Below are 20,610 nucleotides of genomic sequence, written 5' to 3' on the forward strand. Positions count from 1 at the left end.
TTAGTGACCACTAAACATTGAGAACTGTTCGGAACATGAGATTTCTAATCCACGAAGTGTGGATGAGTTCATAGCTGAAGAAGGGAAGAAGGGCTTAGTTAGAAAAGGCTCCTCAAAGAGTATGTCTTGATCCTGGCTCTTTTCTTTCCTTTATTTCTTACTGACTGTAATAAGGTCAGCAACTGTACTCCACCACATGCCCTGTACCTCATCATGGCTCAGAACTGTAGACTAAAACCTCTGAAACTGTGAGCCTAAACAAAAGTTTTCCCATTAAGCTATTTATATCAGGTATTTTGCCATGGTAAAAAAAAATCTAATACAGTATTTTATCTTGAGTTTTCCTTCATCCTGTTAATAGACAGACCTTCTGGCTCATCAACCATTCTCTGCAGATCCATTGCCTTTAGTTGAATTAGAAGCTAGTTTCCAGGAGGCTTTTGCTGAATTGTGTAGGACATCTAACTTGTGTTGTAATTTCTCAAGATATGTGATGAGTGTGTTAATACAAGTAAGAGAGGAATAATCAATAAGGACAAATTGGTGAGACAAAAAGCACAAATATGCAGCATGGCTAAAAGAAGACTGTAAGTAGAAATTTTATTAGGACTAAAATAAACATCCTTGAAGGCTTAAAAATGGCCTTAAAACTTCTTGAACTTCTTATGTTCATCAAAGGGCTGTACTGATCAGCCTATCTGAAATTATAAACTGCTCTAAGGCAATGGGCTGATCATATGCACATGAAAAGAAGACTGAAAGCATTTTTATTTTTTTTATTAATTACAGTTTATTCAATTTCTATCCTAGCTGTAGCCCCCTCTCTCATTCTCTCCTAATCCCACTTTCCCTCTCTCATCTCCTTCCATGCCCCTCTCCAAGCCCACTGATAAAGGAGGTCCTCCTCCTCCTCTTCCATCTGACCCTACCCTATCAGGTCTTATCAGGACTGGATGCATTGTCTTCTTCTGTGGCCTCCTAAGGCTGCTCCCCCTCAGGGGAAGGTGATCAAAGAGCCAGCCACTGAGTTCATATCAGAGACAGTCCCTGTTTCCCTTACTAGGGAACCCACTTGGACACTGAGCTAGCATGGGCTACATCTGAGCAGGGGTTCTGGGTTTTCTCCATGAATGGCCCTCGTTTGAAGTATCAGTCTCAGAAAAGACCCCTGAACCCAGCTTTTTTTGTTTGTTTGTTGTTTTTATTTTTGTTGTTGTTGTTGGTTCTGTTGCTCTCCCTGTGGAGCTCCTGTACCTTCCAGGTCTTTCTATCTCCCCCTTCTTTTATAAGATTCCTTGTACTTTCACCAAAGTTTGGTTATGAGCCTCAGCATCTGCTGGGTAGAGTCTTTTAGAGGCCTTCTATGGTAGGCTCCTGTCCAGTTTCCTGTTTTCTCCCTCTTTCAATGTACATCCTGTTTGCCTTTCTGAGTGAGGATTGATCATGACTAACAGCATTTTTAAAGAAAAGACTGACTAAAGAAAATGCCGGTATAGGAAATACAGGAAATCCCTTGTGAGTGCAGAAGGCGTGTTGCTGAGTGGTCGCTGATGCTCAGTTATAGAACCAAGTATGCTCATAGCAAGAATCATGGTGTGAGCTTACAGCCAATAAGAAAAGAATGTGAGTTAGGACACATTCGTATTTGTGAAGACCAAGCCTTGGTATTCTCAATTCTACAGCCATGTGTATGAAGTGCTCTCTGCACTCAGAGCTCATGTGTAGTCTTCTCTATCTGGAATATAAGATGTCCAGAATGCTGACATATTTGAATACACCATATTTTATTTCCAGTTCCTTCTGTTATTACTTTTTCCTTATGATCTCTTCTTGTGATAAATGATCAATGTTTCTGTCCTGCCTTAGTGAGTAATTAGAAGAAGAGCACAGTAATTAGGAGCAACGGAGGCATTCGTACTCAGGGAAGCTGATGGAAATAGACTGTTTCCTCAGTTCTCTGCATCTCAGAAAGGAAGTGGGACCTTAGCCCAGAGCACAAAGGCCCAGGCAAAAGTTTTAAGGAATATTGGACTTTAACATAAATTTCTTCTGACTGGTCTAAAAGCAAGAATCTATCATATTTCATCTGTATACCTGTCTGTCACTGTTCTCCATTCTGTGTCTATGCTATGAGTGCGAAGCAATCTAAAAACTCACGGAGATACATGGTTAAAAGAAAATGCATCAGAAAATTTTACTCTAGAGAGGAATAAGGATATAAAGCATGTGTTGAAATAAAAGTTAATTTAGAATCCTCCAGTCAATGTTAAATAGGTAATGGAAAATAAAAAGGGTAAGAAGATAGAGAGCAATGGGAAGTGAGCAAATCCTACTTTATAGAGCAGCCAGGGAAAAAGCAAGCAAGACAGTAGCATTCAATTTGAAGCCAAGGCTGTGTCTGAACTCAGAAATAAGAGTCCAAACAGCTTCTTGAACACCTCAAATCCCATCCCAAGCACTGCAAAAGGAAACAAAAGGGAAGTCTGGTGAGAAGCCACCTTCAGGAACACTCTATGTAAAAGAACATTCTAGAACACTGACACATCATAGTCAGAATATCATCTCCTTGCACTTACAACCTCTTCCCCCTCATGCATATTTTATGGCAACAGTTTTACAAGAATTAACTCTATGTGGACATTGGGTGGAATCTAGGAGAAATCTAGCCCTGCATCTTCCTTTCGTTCCTAATTTTTATGCATGCTTAGCTATGTTCCTCTATAAATAAAGTCCAAATTCCCCACGTATACACATTGTACACATGAAGAAGTCAAGACAAATAAAGAGATAGGGAAAACAGCAGGCATGATTATTATTCTAGCCCGGGAAAGAGTATTTACATTTTTACTGTTCTCCATCACTGCTCACCAAAGATGTTATATTTTAAAGGAAGCCAGATGCCTGTGAAGAAATATGCACAGCCAGCAGTCACCCCTGAACTGAGCAGGATGTTCAGCAGACATGAGCAAGACCGTTGAGAGAACCAAGACTTAGAGAAGTAGCTACTTCTGACAGATGTTTCCACCCCATTCTTGAACTTCACCCTCTGATGCCTAATACGAAGTCTAAACATTTAAAAGCTAAACATAAAACAGCAGAATAGAGCAGAATTTAACTTTTAAAGCTACGCCTATCTTAGTAACAAACATCTTTCCTGGGGCTTCCATGAAGCATTTAGAACATGGATGCTTCAGAAGATCTTCTAAGGAGCTATTTACGGGTTGTATATATATATTTTTTTCAGTTAAAATTCTCAAAGAAACATTTATGTTGCAATTAATAATACCCTTATCTACGTCTTATTTACTGAGTTCTTTGGTATAACAAAAATAGAATGGCACAAAAAAAGTATAAGAGAGTTGCCCCATGAGACCTCATTATCGAAAGAAGGAGAAAAGAAGAAACAAGTCAGGAGCCTGACACAGAGGACCTCTGAAAGGCTCTGCCCTGCAGACTATCAATGCAGATGCTGAGACTGATGGACAAACTTTGGGCAGAGTGCAGGGAATCTTTTGAAAGAAGTGGAAAACAGTAAGATCTAGAGAGGACAGGAACTCCACAAAGAGAGCAACAGAACCAAAAAATCTGAGCAAAGGGGTCTTTTCTGAGGCTGATATTCCAACCAAGGACTATGCATGGAGATAACCTAGGACCTCTGCACAGATGAAGCCCATGGCAGTTCAGTATCCAAGTGGGTTCCATTGTAATAGGAACAGGGACTGTCTCTGACATGAACTGATTGGCCTGCTCTTTAATTACCTCCCCCTGATGGGGAAGCAGCCTTACCAGGCCACAGAAGAAGACAATGCAGCCACTTCTGATGAGACCTAATTGACTAGGATCAGAAGGAAGGAAAAGAAGACCTCCCCTATCAGTGGACTTAGGAGGGGCATGCATCCAGAGGGTGGAGGAAGGGAGGGATTGGGATGGGAGGAGGGAGAGAACCATGGGGGATACAAAGTGAATAAAGTGTAATTAATAAAGAATTAAAAAAGACTTAATATGAATCAACAAAACCAAAATTCTCAAAACCAATGGTCCTGTCTACCCTACAAAAAGCCTGACAAATAAGTACAGCCACCCAGTTCTGAGAGATGGCCCTCTTCACTTGCATTTATAGTTTAATTAAAAGAAATAAAAAGAATCCTGGGGGCTGGAGAGATGGCTCAGTGGTTAAGAATACTGGCTGCTTTTATAGACTACCAGGTTCCATTCCCAGCATAAACATGGCAGCTCACAGACATCTGTAGCTAAAGTTCCAGGGCATCCAATGCACTCTTCTGACCTCCCACCCACTAGGTCTGCATGTGGCAGACATGTATACATGCTGGTAAAATAGTCATACAGTAAGTTACTGAAAAAAATTAAATACGGCCCGCTAATTTAATGACAACACTAAAATATAATAGCATTATAGAAACGCTTAGTTTAAAAAAAAAAGCATAAAATAAGAGAAATTCAGCTACCCTGATTTGACATAATCTGTTTGGCCTGCTCTTTGATCAGCTCCCCCTGAGGGGGGAGCAGCCTTACCAGGCCACAGAAGATGACAATGCAGCCACTCCTGATGTGATCTGACAGACTAAGATCAGAAGGAAGGAGAAGAGGACCTCCCCTATCAATGGACTTGGGGAGGGGCATGCATGCAGAAAGGGGAGGGGGGTATGGTCAGGAGGGGAGGAGAGAGGGGCTTATGGGGGATACAAAATGAATAAAGTGTAATTATTAGTAATAAATAAATAAATAAAAAACATGTTTTATGTTTATTAAGAAAAATTTAAAGTCTATAAATACACAGGAATGAGGAATTTCTGTAAACTCTTTGCACAGAATTACTTGTCATTAATATTAGTCTACACACAATATCTTTCTATGATTGTTTCCGTTGTTTAGATCTCCAGTGTGCTCCAAACTCCTGGGTGTTAAAGGCTTGGTCTCCAGTCTGTAGCACTATTGGGTGAAGTCACTGAGAGCATAGCCTTTGAAGAGGCTATCAGGACCCAAGCTACTCTCTGTGCCTCCTATCTGCTCTTCGTGAGTGGTTTCCTGCTAACCCATGTTCTCTCTTGCCACCACCCCAGCTCTAACAGAGATTACTGACTGTAGATGGAGAGCCAAAATAAACTCTTCCTCCTTGTAAGCTGTGTTCCTTGGGTGCTTTGTTATGGAAATTGAAAAGCTGACTAACGTCCCCCAGGAACTGTGCATAAGTAAGTCTCAGCCGTTACCACACACACACCACTGTCCCTAAATACTTCCGTGAACCTTTCAATGACATGCTGTAAAAGCTCTGTATTTTTTGCTACTAAAAACACTGACCATAGACACAATGGAACTATTTAATATGGAGTCAAAATACCCTCTGTGATATAATCAATGATCATGCATTTCAGTTAGTGTTTCTGTCTCAGTAGAGGGCTTTAATATTTAATCTTATGAGGTTGGTTGTTTTATAAAGTCAGTATGTCTTTAAAGTCTACCAGTTTTCCTGTAGCTCGTAATAATTTATCACATTTCAGACATTCCCAGGCAATTTTTGTCACAGAGAACTTAAAATTTTGTGATTTGTATTTTTATTCATTCTTATTAATGTGTGCGTATATGTACCTTCATGAATATATGAGTATCATGTGTATTCTGGAGCCCAGGAAGGCGAAAAGAGAGGGTTGATGTCCTGGAGCTGAGGTGGTAATCAGTGCTGAGCTACAATGTGAGTGCCAGGAATTAAACCCCAGTTCTCTGAAAGAGCAGAAACTTCTCTTAGTCACTGAGCCATCTTCTCAGCACCCCACACGTTTGTTAACTACACATTTTAACCCTATTTTACTACATGTTTTTCTACAGACAACCGTTTTTGTTAGAATTTAACGTTTCTCATTAAAAGAATACATGAGAATTGATTTGACACCCATCAAAGGTTAAAGATTTAGGTTTAAAATTATTACTTATATATCTTCAAGAGAGTTGTTCATGCAGCTTTTTATTTCAACATTTATTTCTTTCTTCAAAAAAATATTTATTTCTTTATTTTACATTTACGTGTGCTCTATCTGTAGGTCATTCGATTGCAAAAAGAGAGCTTTAGATCCCAGTATAGATGGTTATGAGCCACCATGTGGCTGCAGTAAATTGAATTCAGAATCTCAGGAAGAGCAGACACTGATCTTAACTGCTGAACTATCTCTCCAGCCCCCTGATTTTAACATTTCTTTTTTTTTCTATTTTTTTTTTAATTTTTCGTCAATTGCACTTTATTCATTCTGCATCTCCCCATAAGCCCCTCCCTCCTCCCCTCCCCGTTCCACCCTCCCTCCTCCCTCTACATGCATGCCACTCCCCAAGTCCACTGATAGGGGAAGTTCTCCTCTCCTTTCTGATCTTAGTCTATCAGTTCACATCAAAAGTGGCTGCACTGTCCTCTACTATGGCCTGGTAAGGCTGCTCCCCGCCAGGGGGAGGTGATCAAAGAGCAGGCTAGTCAGATTATGTCAGAGGCAGTCCCTCTTCCCATTACTATGTAACCCAATTGGACTCTGAACTGCCCTGGGCTACATCTGTGCAGGGGTTCTGGGTTATCTCTATGAATAGTCCTTGGTTGGAGTATGAGTCTCTGGGAAGTTCCCTATGTTCAAATTTTCTGGTTCTGTTGCTCTCCTTGTGAAGACCCTGTCCTCTCCAGCTCTTACTATTTCCCAGTTCTTACATAAAATTTCCTTCACTCTGCCCAACAGTTGCCTATCAGGCTCAGCATCTGCATTGATAGTCTGCAGGGCAGAGGCTTTCAGAGGCCCTCTGTGGTAGGTTCCTAGGTTGTTTCCTGTTTTCTTCTTCTTCTGATGTCCCTCCTCTTTGCCTTTCCGGATGGGGATTGGACATTTTAGTTAGGGTCCTCTCTGTTGCTTAGTTTCTTTAGATGCACAGATTTTAGTGGGTTTGTCCTATGTTGTATGTCTATATGAGTGAGTATATACCATGTGTGTCTTTTTGCTTCTGGGACAACTCACTCAGGATGATCCTTTCCAGATCCCACCATTTACCTGCAAATTTCGTGATTTCCTTATTTTTCATTGCTGAGTAATATTCCATTGTGTAGATGTACCACAATTTCTGCGTCCATTCTTCAGTTGAGGGGCATCTGGGTTGTTTCCAGCTTCTGGCTATTACAAAAAAAGCTGCTACAAACATGGTTGAGCAAATGTCCTTTTTGTGTACTTGAGCCTCTTTTGGATATATGCCCAGGAGTGGTATGGCTGGATCTTGAGGAAGCGCTATTCCTAGTTGTGTGAGAAAGCGCCAGATTGATTTCCAGAGTGGTGGTACAAGTTTACATTCCCACCAGCAGTGGAGAAGGGTTCCCCTTTCTCCACAACCTCTCCAGCATGTGTTTTCACTTGAGTTTTTGATCTTGGCCATTCTCACGGGTGTAAGGTGAAATCTCAGGGTTGTTTTGATTTGCATTTCCCTAATGGCTGGTGAGGTTGAGCATTTCTTTAAGTGCTTCTCTGCCATTTGATATTCCTCTACAGAGAATTCTCTGTTTAGCTCTGTTCCCCATTTTTTAAGTGGATTACTTGGTTTGCTGCTTTTCAGCTTCTTTAGTTCTTTATATATACTGGATATGAGTCCTCTGTCAGATAAAGGGTTGGTGAAGATTCTTTCCCAATCTGTAGGAGGTCGCTTTGTTTTGATGACGGTGTCCTTTGCTTTGCAGAAGCTCTTCAGTTTCATGAGGTCCCATTTATTGATTGTTGCTCTTAGAGCCTGTGCTGTTGGTGTTCTGTTCAGGAAGTTTTCTCCTGTACCAATGAGTTCTAGGGTATTTCCCACTTTTTTTTCAAGCCGATTTAATGTGTCTGGTTTTATGTTGAGGTCTTTGATCCATTTGGACTTCAGTTTTTGCAGGGTGATAAGTATGGATCTATTTTCATTTTTCTACATGTAGACATCCAGTTGGACCAGCACCATTTGTTGAAGATGCTATCTTTTTTCCATTGAATGGTTTTGGCGTCTTTGTCAAAGATCAGGTGTCCTTAACATTTCTTAATTAATACATAATTTTCCAAATATATTGTGATTTTCTACTTCTCAAAAACAGATTCCCTCTTTTAGTCAAGAAACATGTTGTCCTCTTCTAGAATTTTCTATATTTATTAAGTGTTCTCTCAACATCCTGAACTTTCAGTTTGGGGATTTTTATTTTATTTTATTTTATTCTATTTTATTTGGCCTATGTTTCTGTGTAACCCACGCAAGCATCCCTAGAGTGCCTCTCTCGACAACCTCAAACCTCTACTCGTCCCTGAAATGTAATGCCTCCTACCTTGGGTGGGAGCTAAGGTACTCTAGCTCCTTAAACTGCTTCCATTGAAGTGTACTTTATCAGGTGACACAGTACATCAGATTTTCATTATCTGGAGGTTCCAATTTTCCGATTTGCCTACCCACAAAAGTAGATTTGGAGGGCTGAAATCATAAATTTGGAGTACTTTAGTTGGCTAGGGAGGCCTTTCAAGTCACTAGTTGGAATCTCAGTTTTATGTTAGAAAGGCAACAGTATACATACGTGTGTGTGTATTTATGTATGTATATCTAATCATGGTTTCCTCTAAGATTAATGGGTAATGTGACAACTTTTCAGACTATAACTACTTTGAAAGGGAAATATATATATATATATTATATACACATATATACTATATAGTGCATTTATATTTATACATGTATAATATACATTCTGTTGCTACTTAATTAACCTAATATAACTATTGTGAAAGGTAATTATATCTACAGACAGTATATATACTATATACTGTATATTATATATACATATATATGTACTGTAGCTACTTATTTCTCCTCTAAGATTAATGGATTAATGTATGCTAAGTGACAGTGACAATCTTACAGAATATAACTACTATGAAAGGGAATTTTCTCCACCCAATACCTGTTGTTGTTGTGTTTTTGTTTTGTTTCTGTTTTTTTTTTTTGAATGATTTATCTTCTTTGAATGTATAAGCTGGATCTGTGTCTGTAGTGTACCATAATTTGAGTCCTGTGCTTGAAAGTACACCTTAAGCAAAATAGGTACTGAATAAATCATCACCGAATTGCATTGAAGTCAGAAGTTGTACCTGGATTGAGATGATTTTATCTACCTTTGTGTTACTACATCATAGAAAGCTCTGGGTAAAAGCTGGATAAATGTGTGGAGGAATGAATGAAGAGACTACAAATCTCCTCGCCTCAAATGCCAAGACCCATTGTTAAGCAGTGAATGTCATGTAGCAGGAGGACCAGCACTCTTCTGCTGCTATGCCACCATGATTCTTTTGTTTGTATCATCAGCCTTCAGACTGGCTTTGGAGCACAGCCTCAGTCTTTGATGGATTATCTCACCATGTCCATAACACATTCCCGAACATTCGAATCCACAATATATTGAATTGCAAAAAAGCACAAAAGCTTTTTCAATACCCACACAAAGTGCATAATAAAAAAAGCCATTTCTTTGATGTAGTAATTTGGTGTATCTTTTCCCAACATATACCTCAAAGTATCCAAGTTGTAAATTAGCCAAGCTTCATGATATTTAAAGACAGAAACTATCTGCCTTCAGAAGCATCTTCTAAGAACCTTGCAAACTTCTGCTTGATGCTTTATGTCTTCGAGTACAAATTGGGTTTCTTTAAGGAAGCACTAAAACGACCATTTACCCTTTTCATGGTGGGACTGAAAATTGATTTCTCAGTTATAGCAGGTTGTTGTGACCCTGCTTATATGTTCAGAGTAAAAAAGAGTGTTGTGGTTTCAAACTTACAAATGAGAGGTTAGGGACATGGCTCAGCAGTTAAGAGCTCTTACCACTCTAGGAGAGGGACAGGTTTGGTTCCCAGAACCCACAGGGGCTGCTTGCAAGCACCTACAGCTTCCGTTCTAAGGGATGTGACGTGTTATTCTGCCTTGAATGCATGTGGTGCACATGTACACATACAAGAAACACCCATACACATTAAATAAAATAAAAACCTTCTGTACAAGTTATAAATGAAATCTGAACAGCACCATTCAAGGTATTCTTGGAATACACTGAATACAGCAACACCAAAGAAAATACTAGGCCACTCATGCTAAGATCCTTCTAGAGCTCATGGAGATCAGAGACCCACAACATGCGCTGCACAATTCATAAGCTTGAAAAAAAATTCAATTCTGTAGTGTAGACATGCATGAGAAATTGTGTTTTAACTCTAGTTGTGTTAACTACTTGGAAGAATTAGAAGGTGGATCCTGAGAGTGTCCAGAAATGTCAATACCACTGCCCACTGTAACTAAACTAGAACCATGGCGCCATGGCAGATGGCTCATTAAAGAGAATAATAAGATAACCTTGCAAGAAGGAATGTTATTCATGTGACACTCTATTTGGACATTGCACAAGGTTCCCTTATGTATGGCTAATGAGTGAAACTCCACATTGAAGGCTTTTGAAGAATCCTCTATGAAGAAATAAAGCATAGAAATGAACAATAACAACAAAAGCAGTGGGATTTTGATATGCTTGTATTCCTAGTGTCTGAGATTTAGTAAGGCAAAACATGCAGACATGGAAGCAATTTATCTGACGCCACCCTCCCTTCCATGCTCAGATTCACCACGTGCTGACCACCCTCCACATTCATTTTCTCTTGCTTTGGGTTCAGATTATCCCCTTCAGTAGGAAGCCCTTCCAGGTTTAAGGTAGTTCTTCCTCATCAAAGACATCAACTAGCCTCACATGTTGACTCCGAACAGATTTCATAACCATTTTAAGAACTGGGTCTGTCTCTCATCCATGCCCCTCACAAAGACAGAAAAATGAAGGATGCACTTGATGCATTTCCCCCCCTAAGGATTTCTATGCTTCTGATTCACTCTTGTTTTCCCATTATTCATTCTATTGCTGTCTGAAAACAGTGAACCGAGGCCAGAAGTCGCTTCACTGACCTGCTGTCTAACATGAAGCTGGTCTGTGACTCACACAATTTTCCTATCCCATTAGACAGAAAAACAAAACTGCTTTCTGGTGACACAGGTCAACCCTTACATGAATACAGAACAAATAAGAAGTGAACCAATAGCCTGCAGATTCCTAGGCTATTTTGTATAGTCAGCATCTATGAGGAATGACATTCAGTACTTGTCCTCTTGGATAACTGGAAAGGGAGACAGACACCCAGCTTTTGGAGTTTTTGCAGCTGGATCAGAATTAATGTTGATTGGGGCTAACGCGTTCTTTTTCTGGCTGATTATATTCTCACCTTGCTAAGCTCCTTGTCTTAAGAAGTCTAGCTAGGGCTAACAAGATGTCTCAGAGAGTGAAAGCCCTTGCTGCTAAGACTCAATACCTGAGTTTGAGCCTTGGGGTAGGAGAGGACTGTCTCCTATGTTTTTCTTCACACACATACACAGGGACACACACATACACACAGAGGCAATGCACAAATATTTTCAAGAGAGAAGTACAGCTAACCAACCTAACAACACATACTTTACAATTCTCCAGGGAAATTATTGCAAAGAGCTACAGAGGGAGCTGGGGAGATGTATGGTGTCTCAGGGGTTTTTTTTTTCCCATAATTGTATTGCCATAACTATGAATGCCTCATCTTTCACTCATCATGTTCTGCATTCCTGTTCAGATTTGCATCTTTTGGTATGGATGATGTGCTAATCTAATCAATTAGAAAGAATTTACGAGAAATCATTACAAAATGGATTGCTTCTTACTGAATGATATACAGGAAGCTGATTAGCTTTCCATCAAATCTAGAATGAGACTTACCAGTTGAAGACATCTTCTCCATGTCCTTGTGCCATTAAATGATGTTTTATTATGAATTTCCACATACTGAAAAGTGGTATGTTGCTAATACCTAATCTGGAGCCTAACACATGACATTTTTTTTTGTATATATTTTTGTTGGTTGAATAAGTGAAAAAGGAACTTCTTACATAGAATGAAGATATATGGCTCATCTAAAAATGTGTAAATCTGCCTGTTGAGATAACAGCCCAACGTGCCTAAGCCTCCTACTTGAGGCAAGCCATGTCCAGTTCAGTCTGCTGATGCCTTACATCTGGTACTCGGTCCACTTTGCTGTTTGGTACTGAATGTGAGATTAACTATTATGTTAAAGCCCTGGGAAGCCCTACACAGACCTGTGTGTGCATGTGGGAAACTCTCCTGTGTGTCTAGAAGGACGGTTTCTCAGTCATTGGCACACAGATTGTTATGGTATTTCCCATGTGTTAGATTTCTGAGGCAGCTGAAAGAGAAGAAAAGAGATCATTCTGACCTCAGCAGGAAGGCCTGTGTATGTCAAAGTGCACAGAGCAGGCAGCAGAAAAAGGGTGCCTGCCGAGGGAAGGAGCTACCTGAGGCTTGTATAGGAGGCTCGGGGAAAGGAAAATTAAAGCAACCGCTGGACTGATGTGCAACCCTGCAGTTTCTCCTCCTAGAGTTGTTTGTCCAGATGAGACTTTTTTCTCCTTTTCTCTAGAAACTGCTGTACCACCGCTCTCAGGATGCAGGTCATACTTAGTGACTGAACTTGGCGATAGCAGCGATGGCAAAGGGGCTGTAGTTTTAATGTAGAGCCTTGGTCAGCCTGGAAGGATTCATTCAAGGGTTATTCTAATGTGATGGCTCTCCCAGAGGACTGTGTTAATTTACAGCCCTACCACTGTGATAAGAAATTCTTCTTTATTTACTTCCCACCAATATTTGATATCAATTCAATTTCTTGTGTCATCCTATAACAAAATGCTATCTGTTTGAACCTATGTTTCTATAATGTTGCAGGGTTTTTTTTCTTTTTGTATTTTTTCATTCATAAATTATCTTATTGTATTTTAATCTGTTTTCTAAAAATTGGATTGTCTTTGAGTCATTAATTTACATAATTAAAATTAGAAGTTATCGGTCATTTTTTAAAATTTTAGTCAAATGGATAATAAATATGTTTTCTTGGCTTATACCTTTTTCATGATTTTTTACTTTTTAAAATTAGGAAATGCATTCCATGGATAGAAAAAAAATAAAGTTATAGATTTTTTGCTATTTAGTACCTATCATTGCAAAATTAATACAAATAAATCTCAAAAAATATGTTATAAGAAAAAAAGCTTGTGAGGGCCAAGAGGTGGCTCAGTGTTTAAGAAAATGCACACCTTTTGCCAGGATCTGAGTTCAGTTCCCAACTCTACAAGGACAGCTCACAACTGCCTATAGCTTTAGCTCTAGGGGTATGTGGCGCCCTCTTCTGGCCACCATGGGCACTTTACACATAGGTGAACATAGCCACCACACAGATACATACTCTAAAAACATCAAGATTGTAGTTAAATTTGCATGGAGGAGCACCATCCTGTGTCTTTAAAACACATGAAGCAATATTGTCTATAGCCTATTGGTAACTGCCCACATGTGTGATTGGCATGATCCACACCAATTTCAGGGAGCAGATATGGTAGCTGAGAGAAAGGGAGGAATTGCTAGTGCAGGTGAGAAGGGGATTATTAATGTTTATCTCCTTACTATGGATAGGATGCCATGGCCTTTTTGTATGTTATATTTAAGGATGTTATTGTTATATTTAAGGATGTTATACAAGTTTTGTTTACTTTGTACAATGTTTGAAAAACCCATATGTATACTTTATGTTTACCCCTTGCATAAACATATTTATAAAAAACTAAAAACACACGTTATTTATCTATTAAAACATAAATTTTGTTGCTTATAAAATTAGGAAACTTAAAAACGGGCTAAAAGGATGTCTTGCTTTGTTTTCACTTACTCAGTTTTCTCACTATGGTTTTTTATGATTCTTTTTCTTCTCTGTATTTTGCCTTTTTACATTATTTACAGTTTCTTAAATCTAGCTTACAATAAATCACAGTTTTGTGAGAAGAAAAAATGGAGAGTGGGCAGTGACACAGCTCAGGGGCAGAGGTGCTTGTTGCCAAGCATGATTATCTGAGTCCCATCGCTGGGTCCTGTGTGGTACAATGAGAGAACCAACTACCCCTAGCTGTCCTATGATCTCTACAAGTATGCCACGGCTCAAGCTTTTCCTCCTCCCATAAATTAGTGCAACTGAAAAACAAATCCAGATGGGCAGCTGGATCTTCATATGGGTTCCCTAGTAAGAGGAATGGACGCTGACTCTTCCATGGACTTTGTTGCCTGCTTTTTGATCACTTTCCCTTTGTCACCAGGCCACAGGGAAAGAGGATGCACTCAGTCCTGATGCAATTTGATATTCGGGGGGAGGGGGAGCTTCTCTGAAGAATAGCAGAAGGAGGCCAGGGCAAACAGAGAGGAAGGGTGAACCCAAGAGGGGGTGAGAAAATGGAGGGGACTAAATCAGGATCCAAAAGGAATAAATAAAACTAAAAAATTTTTAAAAAGCAAAGAAAATTATACTAAAAACAAAATTAATTTTATATTAAAATTAGCCCACTAAAGTTAATGCCAAATTGAGAGTAAGTTTTGACAAAATAAGAGTGAGTTGGATGTCTAATCTTTCTTAAAAAGAAAACATATATTAATAATGTGTCTCAGAAATCAGCATCCTTAATACTTTCTCACTGAAATGTCAGCTCTTTGAAATATCTGGCTTTGAGAACAAATGCTAGAGGTAGCCCTAACATTTTGAATAGGAACAATGCACTCCACATCTGTTTTTGCTAGAGCTGGACAGATTGTTCCGTGGTTAAAAGCAGACACTCTACAGGACCCATATTCTGCTCCCAGCACCTACCTCATGTCTCACAATCATCCATAACTCCAGTTCTGGGGACCTAACACCCTCTTCTGACTTCTTTAGGCACCAGGACCTCATGTGATGTACATACATCCATGCAGTCAAAACACTCATACACATTCAACATGTAAATAACTTTTAAATTTTCATTCTATTCCTGTTCTTAAACAAACAAACAAACAAAAAAAACCTCTGTCTTCTAAGGGAAACAATTCCTAGCCTTTTCAAAATAAAAAAGTGTATCTCTTTAGCAACCATTTTTCTGGACAAACTATTTTGAGCTAGGCATTTCTCTTTCCTGGACCATAAACCACATTGCTATTCAAACAAAATAGAATTATCAGCCCTGAAGGCTCTTCTTTTATTTACTCATAAGGCCAGGAAGCTTTAAAAATAAACACTGTAATACACTGGACTTTGCTGTGATAAAGGACAGAAATTGCCATTCTAAAGGCTGCATAAACTTCATTATAACCTTGCTGCAACTCTTCAAAGCAATTCCACAAAGAAAGCATATATTGAGGCTTATCCTTTGTAGAGAAGTTTGTATCCTAAAAATACATTTGTATGTTTTATTCTCCAGTGAGAGACTGGGATAGTTCTGACATCATGCTATCAACAGCCTACAGGGTCAGAATTATTGTCCTCATTTTACAAACCTCCACAAAGTTCAGCTCATCTCATCTCACGTAAGTGAAGGAGCAAAATCAGAACCTAGGCCTATGAGTCCTAGAGAGAGGGTCTTCTCACCACAGCCTAAAGAAGAAAAGAGAGATTCAAATGTCACGTGGCATAGTTATGGAATGCTGGTCACTCTGAGGCCCACATCCTTCTCATCCATATTGGGGAATACAAATTAGGTCTCTAGTTTTCTGAAAACAAGATAATCCCCATGAAGCTTCCATGTTTTGCAAAACATAATTTCCTAATTTTCGTTTGTTCCATTGTTTTGCTGCTGTTAACCCGGGGTCTTGTCTAGCCTAGGCTGGCCTAAACTTTGCTGTGAAACTGAGAATGAACTTGAACTTTGATTCTTCTGTCCTCAGCTACTCTAAGCTGAGGGGTTGAATGTAACACAATGCCTCGTTACATATTTATATTTATTCATTTGTGTGTACATTTATGTGTGGGCCTAAGGCACATGTGTGCAGGTCAAGGACAACTTGCCCTAGTAAGTTTTCTCCTTCAAACATGTGGGTTGCACTCAGATTGTGGGGAGGCTTACTAACCAGCATCTTTACTGGATGAATTATCTCATTGCCCTAAATATCTGATTTTTAAAAACCATAGCTAGATTTTTATTTTAACTTAACCCAAGCCAGTGTCCACTACAGCACAGGAAGAGTATTTTTTCTAAGCTATTCATTCTTTCAGTAATAATTCTTTACTGACTGGTATTACATAGTAACCTATTTGAGGAAATTTAATTATTCTTTTTCCACTAGACAGTCTGCTTACACAGAATCCAGTCTTAATTAACCACACAATAGAGGTGTCTCAGATATTTAGGTCATCTCAGGCTTCTGGGGGTTTTGTTTGTTTCTTTTCCCTCTGGTCTGGAGGATAATTAGCTCCTTGGCATTTGACAAGGCACACTCTTACAATGACTCGTCTGTGTCAGCTGAGGTTGACTAGCCATGACACTGTAAATAAGGTCTAGTCTGAAAACATCTTTAGAAAGTTTTCCTTGCTGAGGGCTCGGGATGTATCTAAGCATTAGAGTGCTTTCTTAGCATGCTCCAAGTTCTGGGTCTGATTCTCAGCCTTGCAGTAAAAGATGTGGTGGTATATATTTGATATGTATTTGGGTCATGCTTAGCCACATAGCATTTAGGGGCAGCCTAAAATACAAGAGACCCAGACTCAGAAAAAAAGAAAATTGTAAAGAAAGTTACTTTTCTTCCTTATGCCCCAAAAAGAGAGTTGCTGAATGCAATAGACACTGTAAGGGCCACAGGGATGTTCTTGGGGGACTTGGCATCCTCTGAGACTTAAGTTTATGTGCTCATTAAATGGCAATGCATCATAATTAGAGTTTCCAGGAGACTCTCGCTTTCATATAATTCTATTTTTTTAATTTTATCTATTGAACAAACTATACCGTAACAGAGAAATGAGTCCTCCAATCAGAAATGTCTGAATTTCTCCATAAAATGATATTCAACTTTTTAGGCTTTGAGGAGTATCTTGAAAAGGGATGTTTGTGTATGTGCTTAGAATATAGCAGACAGACTATCCAAAAGTCACTTACAAGCTCTTAGTACACTAATGCAGCTGCTGAGGCCTCTAAATTCACACGAGTCCCTGTTTAAGAGTTCTGAAAAGATTCTTGCTACTTTGCTGTGCTCCATGAACAGCTCTATCAAGAATCTAAGAAGAAAAAAGAAATAAGCCACTGACAATTATACATGACAAAGAGTCTATGCCTAACAGAAATTGATGCAACTTGACTTATGACTGAATGTGCCAGGACAGGAACCCAACTCTTCACAGTCATGGTGTTATATAGAACTAAAAGCCAGAATCTTGGTACTTTATAATAGCTTGGAGTTCCCATCATGAGCAAAGAAAAAGTATTGCTTTTTGGCTCAGTGTGCTGTCCTGTGCCTGCCTTGGGAGAACCAGTGTGTGTGTGTGAGTGTGTGTGTGTGTGTGTTTACTGGATTCATTAGTAAAGGTCTCTGAGTGAAAAGCAAGTTGTTCTCCATCTGAGGCAAATTAATGTAGATGGTGTCTGCTCAGACATTTAAAAGTTTCCAAGTGTGCTTTTAACCTACATGGAAATTATCCTGAAGATGAGGACTTACACATTGCTGTCGAGATTGGAAAAAAAGAGATAAATGACTTGATAGTTTGAATGCTAGCTGGTGTATGTACTCTGTTAGCCAACTGAAGTGAATCCCAGTGACCTAGGACATCCCCGCCCACTAGTAAGGATTCTTTATAAAAACGATTTCAGGAGATGACCACATGGTGAAAATCTCTGCAGCACCAGATCACTCTTGACGTTTAGGGTTGGCTAATAAGAAAGCTTGGTAACCAATGATAAATCTGGTGACCTCACAGACCAAATAAGAGCGAGATTGAAGGCATGTCAAAGAAATGAATCCAGGTGAGTCTGTATCACTGGCAGGTCAATCTTAATCGGGGAAAAAGCTTACGGATAAATGCAATATGCCAAAGTACATGTGTATTCCCCAGAGGTGCCCCTTTCTATCTTGACTTGGTACTGAAAGTCATCCAAGGTCTACCTTTGAAGGCAGGTTCATGGCCACAGTTGACTCTTCCCTCTCTTTCTCCCCAGGCCCTGCTGCAAAAAAGAAGTATGTCAGTTATAATAACCTGGTTATCTAACCTGTTCCATCCCATGGAACCACGGAGGAGGAAGACCCTCAGTTATTTTGGCACCCAACCTGGCATAGGACAATTTTGGTCCTGCCTGCTTCCTATCTCTGGAGGAGCTTCTCCAGCTGGGAGACCAACGTTAGAGGATCCACACATCCTACCTAAACAGCTGCTTTCTGAGACACCTTTACTTTATCTTGGCTTAACAAGTCATTGGCATCAGCACTGCCATCTTGGCTGCAATTCTGGACTCCCTAAGCAAAGGGAGAGTTGAGACTCAAGTCCCACCTGGCTCTTTTGGATGAACTGCTGAGAGCCTCCAGACTGATTTTGGGGGCTGACTTGTCTTTCTACGTATGTACTTCCAGGATGCAAGGTTTTGAAATTTTCTGTACAGTTTGTGAGGACATTTGCACTTTGCCACTCAATGTTGTACCTCGGTTCACTATTTGTTTTTGAATGCCCTGTTTTCATAGAACCTTTTCCTCTCAGATGGTGGAATCTTTGGGAAAAAAAAAAACAACTAATTAAAAAAATCTCGGCAGACATAAGAGAACACAAACCCCCATGCACATCTGTAAACGTCTGTGTGGTTATGATTATAGTACCACGGAAAATCATGTTATTTTTTTTAAACACACATGCACACACAAAAGATATTTAAAGACCAAAAACTGTGCTGAGAAGATATACCCCACCTATCTTTGGTACACGGTAGGTGATGTGATGTGAAAGAAAAGCATTGGCTAAGTGGAATAGAGGTCTTGATCTTTGGAATGCATGCCAGTAATGTATTTTACAGTACATGTTAATAATTTATGTTTAATATTTGTATTTGTGTTCCCCTTTATTATTTTACTTAGGGTAAATGAATATTTTGCAATAATTTTAATGATTATTAAGCTATTTGAAGGAAAGAATATGGATTTTTCATGTCTTGAGGTTTTGTTCATGCCCCCTATGACTGACCAATGTGATAAGGACTTTAAAAAGAAGCATGTATGTTTTTTACTGTTTGTAATAAGTACTTTCGTTAATATTGCTGCTTATGTGTCACTTTAGTGGAAAAAAAATCTCTTGCTGAAGAAAAATTCCCTTTCCATTCTCTTCCAGTTCTGTGGTATTGTCCAAGAATGTATCAATAAAATACTTTGGTTAACTTTTTTATTTTCTGTAGTAAGTGCTGTAGCTGTCTTCTACTGCCTGTGCTTGTATTTTATTGAAATCCTAAGCTACAGAACACTAGGGAAAGCTCAAGTCCTATGTTTCCAACAACATGTTTCTGAAATATAAAGCAAACCCTAGAGCCACTGAAGGCTCTCTTAGAAAAGGGAGAATCACAAAACCCAAGCATTCTTTCCCTCTATAAATGAAGTTCAATTCTTAAAGATTCTCAGTACTTTACATAAAATTCATTGAAAGGTTAAACATTTCCACAAAACTGAATGGAAAGGTCATAGGACATAGAAACAGATAACCAAGGCAATGGAATTGTTTTTGCATACAAATATGGTGACCAAAACTCAGGACTCTATAGTCTCTAGTACAAAAATAAAATAAAAACTAAACAAACAAACACGTCCAAGAAGTCACTCACAGCAGCCAACTTACCAGGAACATACCATGATCTTCTTGTACAGGATGACACTGGTACTTTTCACTCTAAGTGGGTCCCCAAATCCAAAATATATTCAAATGTATCCAGACTAATGGCAAAGGAAATGTCTCAGATGTAAGAAGATTCCCACACAATAAAGAAGACCCAAGTTTGAACCCTAGAATCAATGCTAATAAAAGGCCAGACTCAGTGTTGTGGACTTGTAATCCCAGCAGTGAAGAGGTGAAGACCACAAGATTCCTCTATATTCTAGAAAGGCAATCAAGCCAAATAAGTGACCTCCAGACCAATACGAGTTGTTTCAGAAAAAGAGGAACAAAGAAGTCAAATCCTCAATTTGACACACACACACAAACACATACAAAGAGAGAGCGGTTGGTTGGATAGATAGATAGACAGACAGACAGACAGATAGATACATAGATGATAGATAGATAGACAGATATAGATAGAGACATAGATAATATATCTAGATGATCAATATATGTAGATGATAAATAAATAGTTTCAATAAATATTCTATTGTCACCAGTTTTCCTACACTGCAAGGTAAAACCCTCATAGTTCTCCTATTTTTGGTCTTTGTCAAGTTCTTCCTGTAGTCTTTTGCAAGCAATGTTTTTAAAGGTACTCCAAAATTCATTTTTTTATCAGACTGCAGAAAATAAATTGCTTTTCCTACTTTCTCCTATTCCTTCAACATCCACAAACTAATAGACCATGGAAAAATTGCAAATCAAAACAGAAACATTTTGAATTATCCACATTTCTTTTTTCTTGAGTGTGGAGTAAAACCCTGTTTAGAAGCTGGCTCCTTTTCCTGCTTACTACCCTCAG

The 20,610-nt window shown here is 39.1% G+C and overlaps 1 protein-coding gene across 4 annotated transcripts in view; it reads left to right on the forward strand.

Moving 5' to 3' along the window:
• Positions 1-19,331, forward strand: part of Grm7 (glutamate metabotropic receptor 7) — a 920,878-nt gene extending 901,547 nt beyond the window's left edge. For 2 of the 4 annotated variants that reach the window (XM_060383884.1, XM_060383885.1), the window contains one exon: positions 18,115-19,331. In XM_060383884.1, the coding sequence (XP_060239867.1) occupies positions 18,115-18,429 (315 nt within the window). In that variant the 3' untranslated portion in view covers positions 18,430-19,331. The remainder of the gene's footprint in view (positions 1-18,114) is intronic. The other 2 variants (XR_009591906.1, XM_060383883.1) reach the window with 2 other exon arrangements.
• The last annotated feature ends 1,279 nt before the right edge of the window (positions 19,332-20,610 follow it).

Source organism: Meriones unguiculatus, chromosome 5 (assembly GCF_030254825.1).
Source record: "Meriones unguiculatus strain TT.TT164.6M chromosome 5, Bangor_MerUng_6.1, whole genome shotgun sequence".
Lineage (NCBI taxonomy): Eukaryota > Metazoa > Chordata > Mammalia > Rodentia > Muridae > Meriones > Meriones unguiculatus.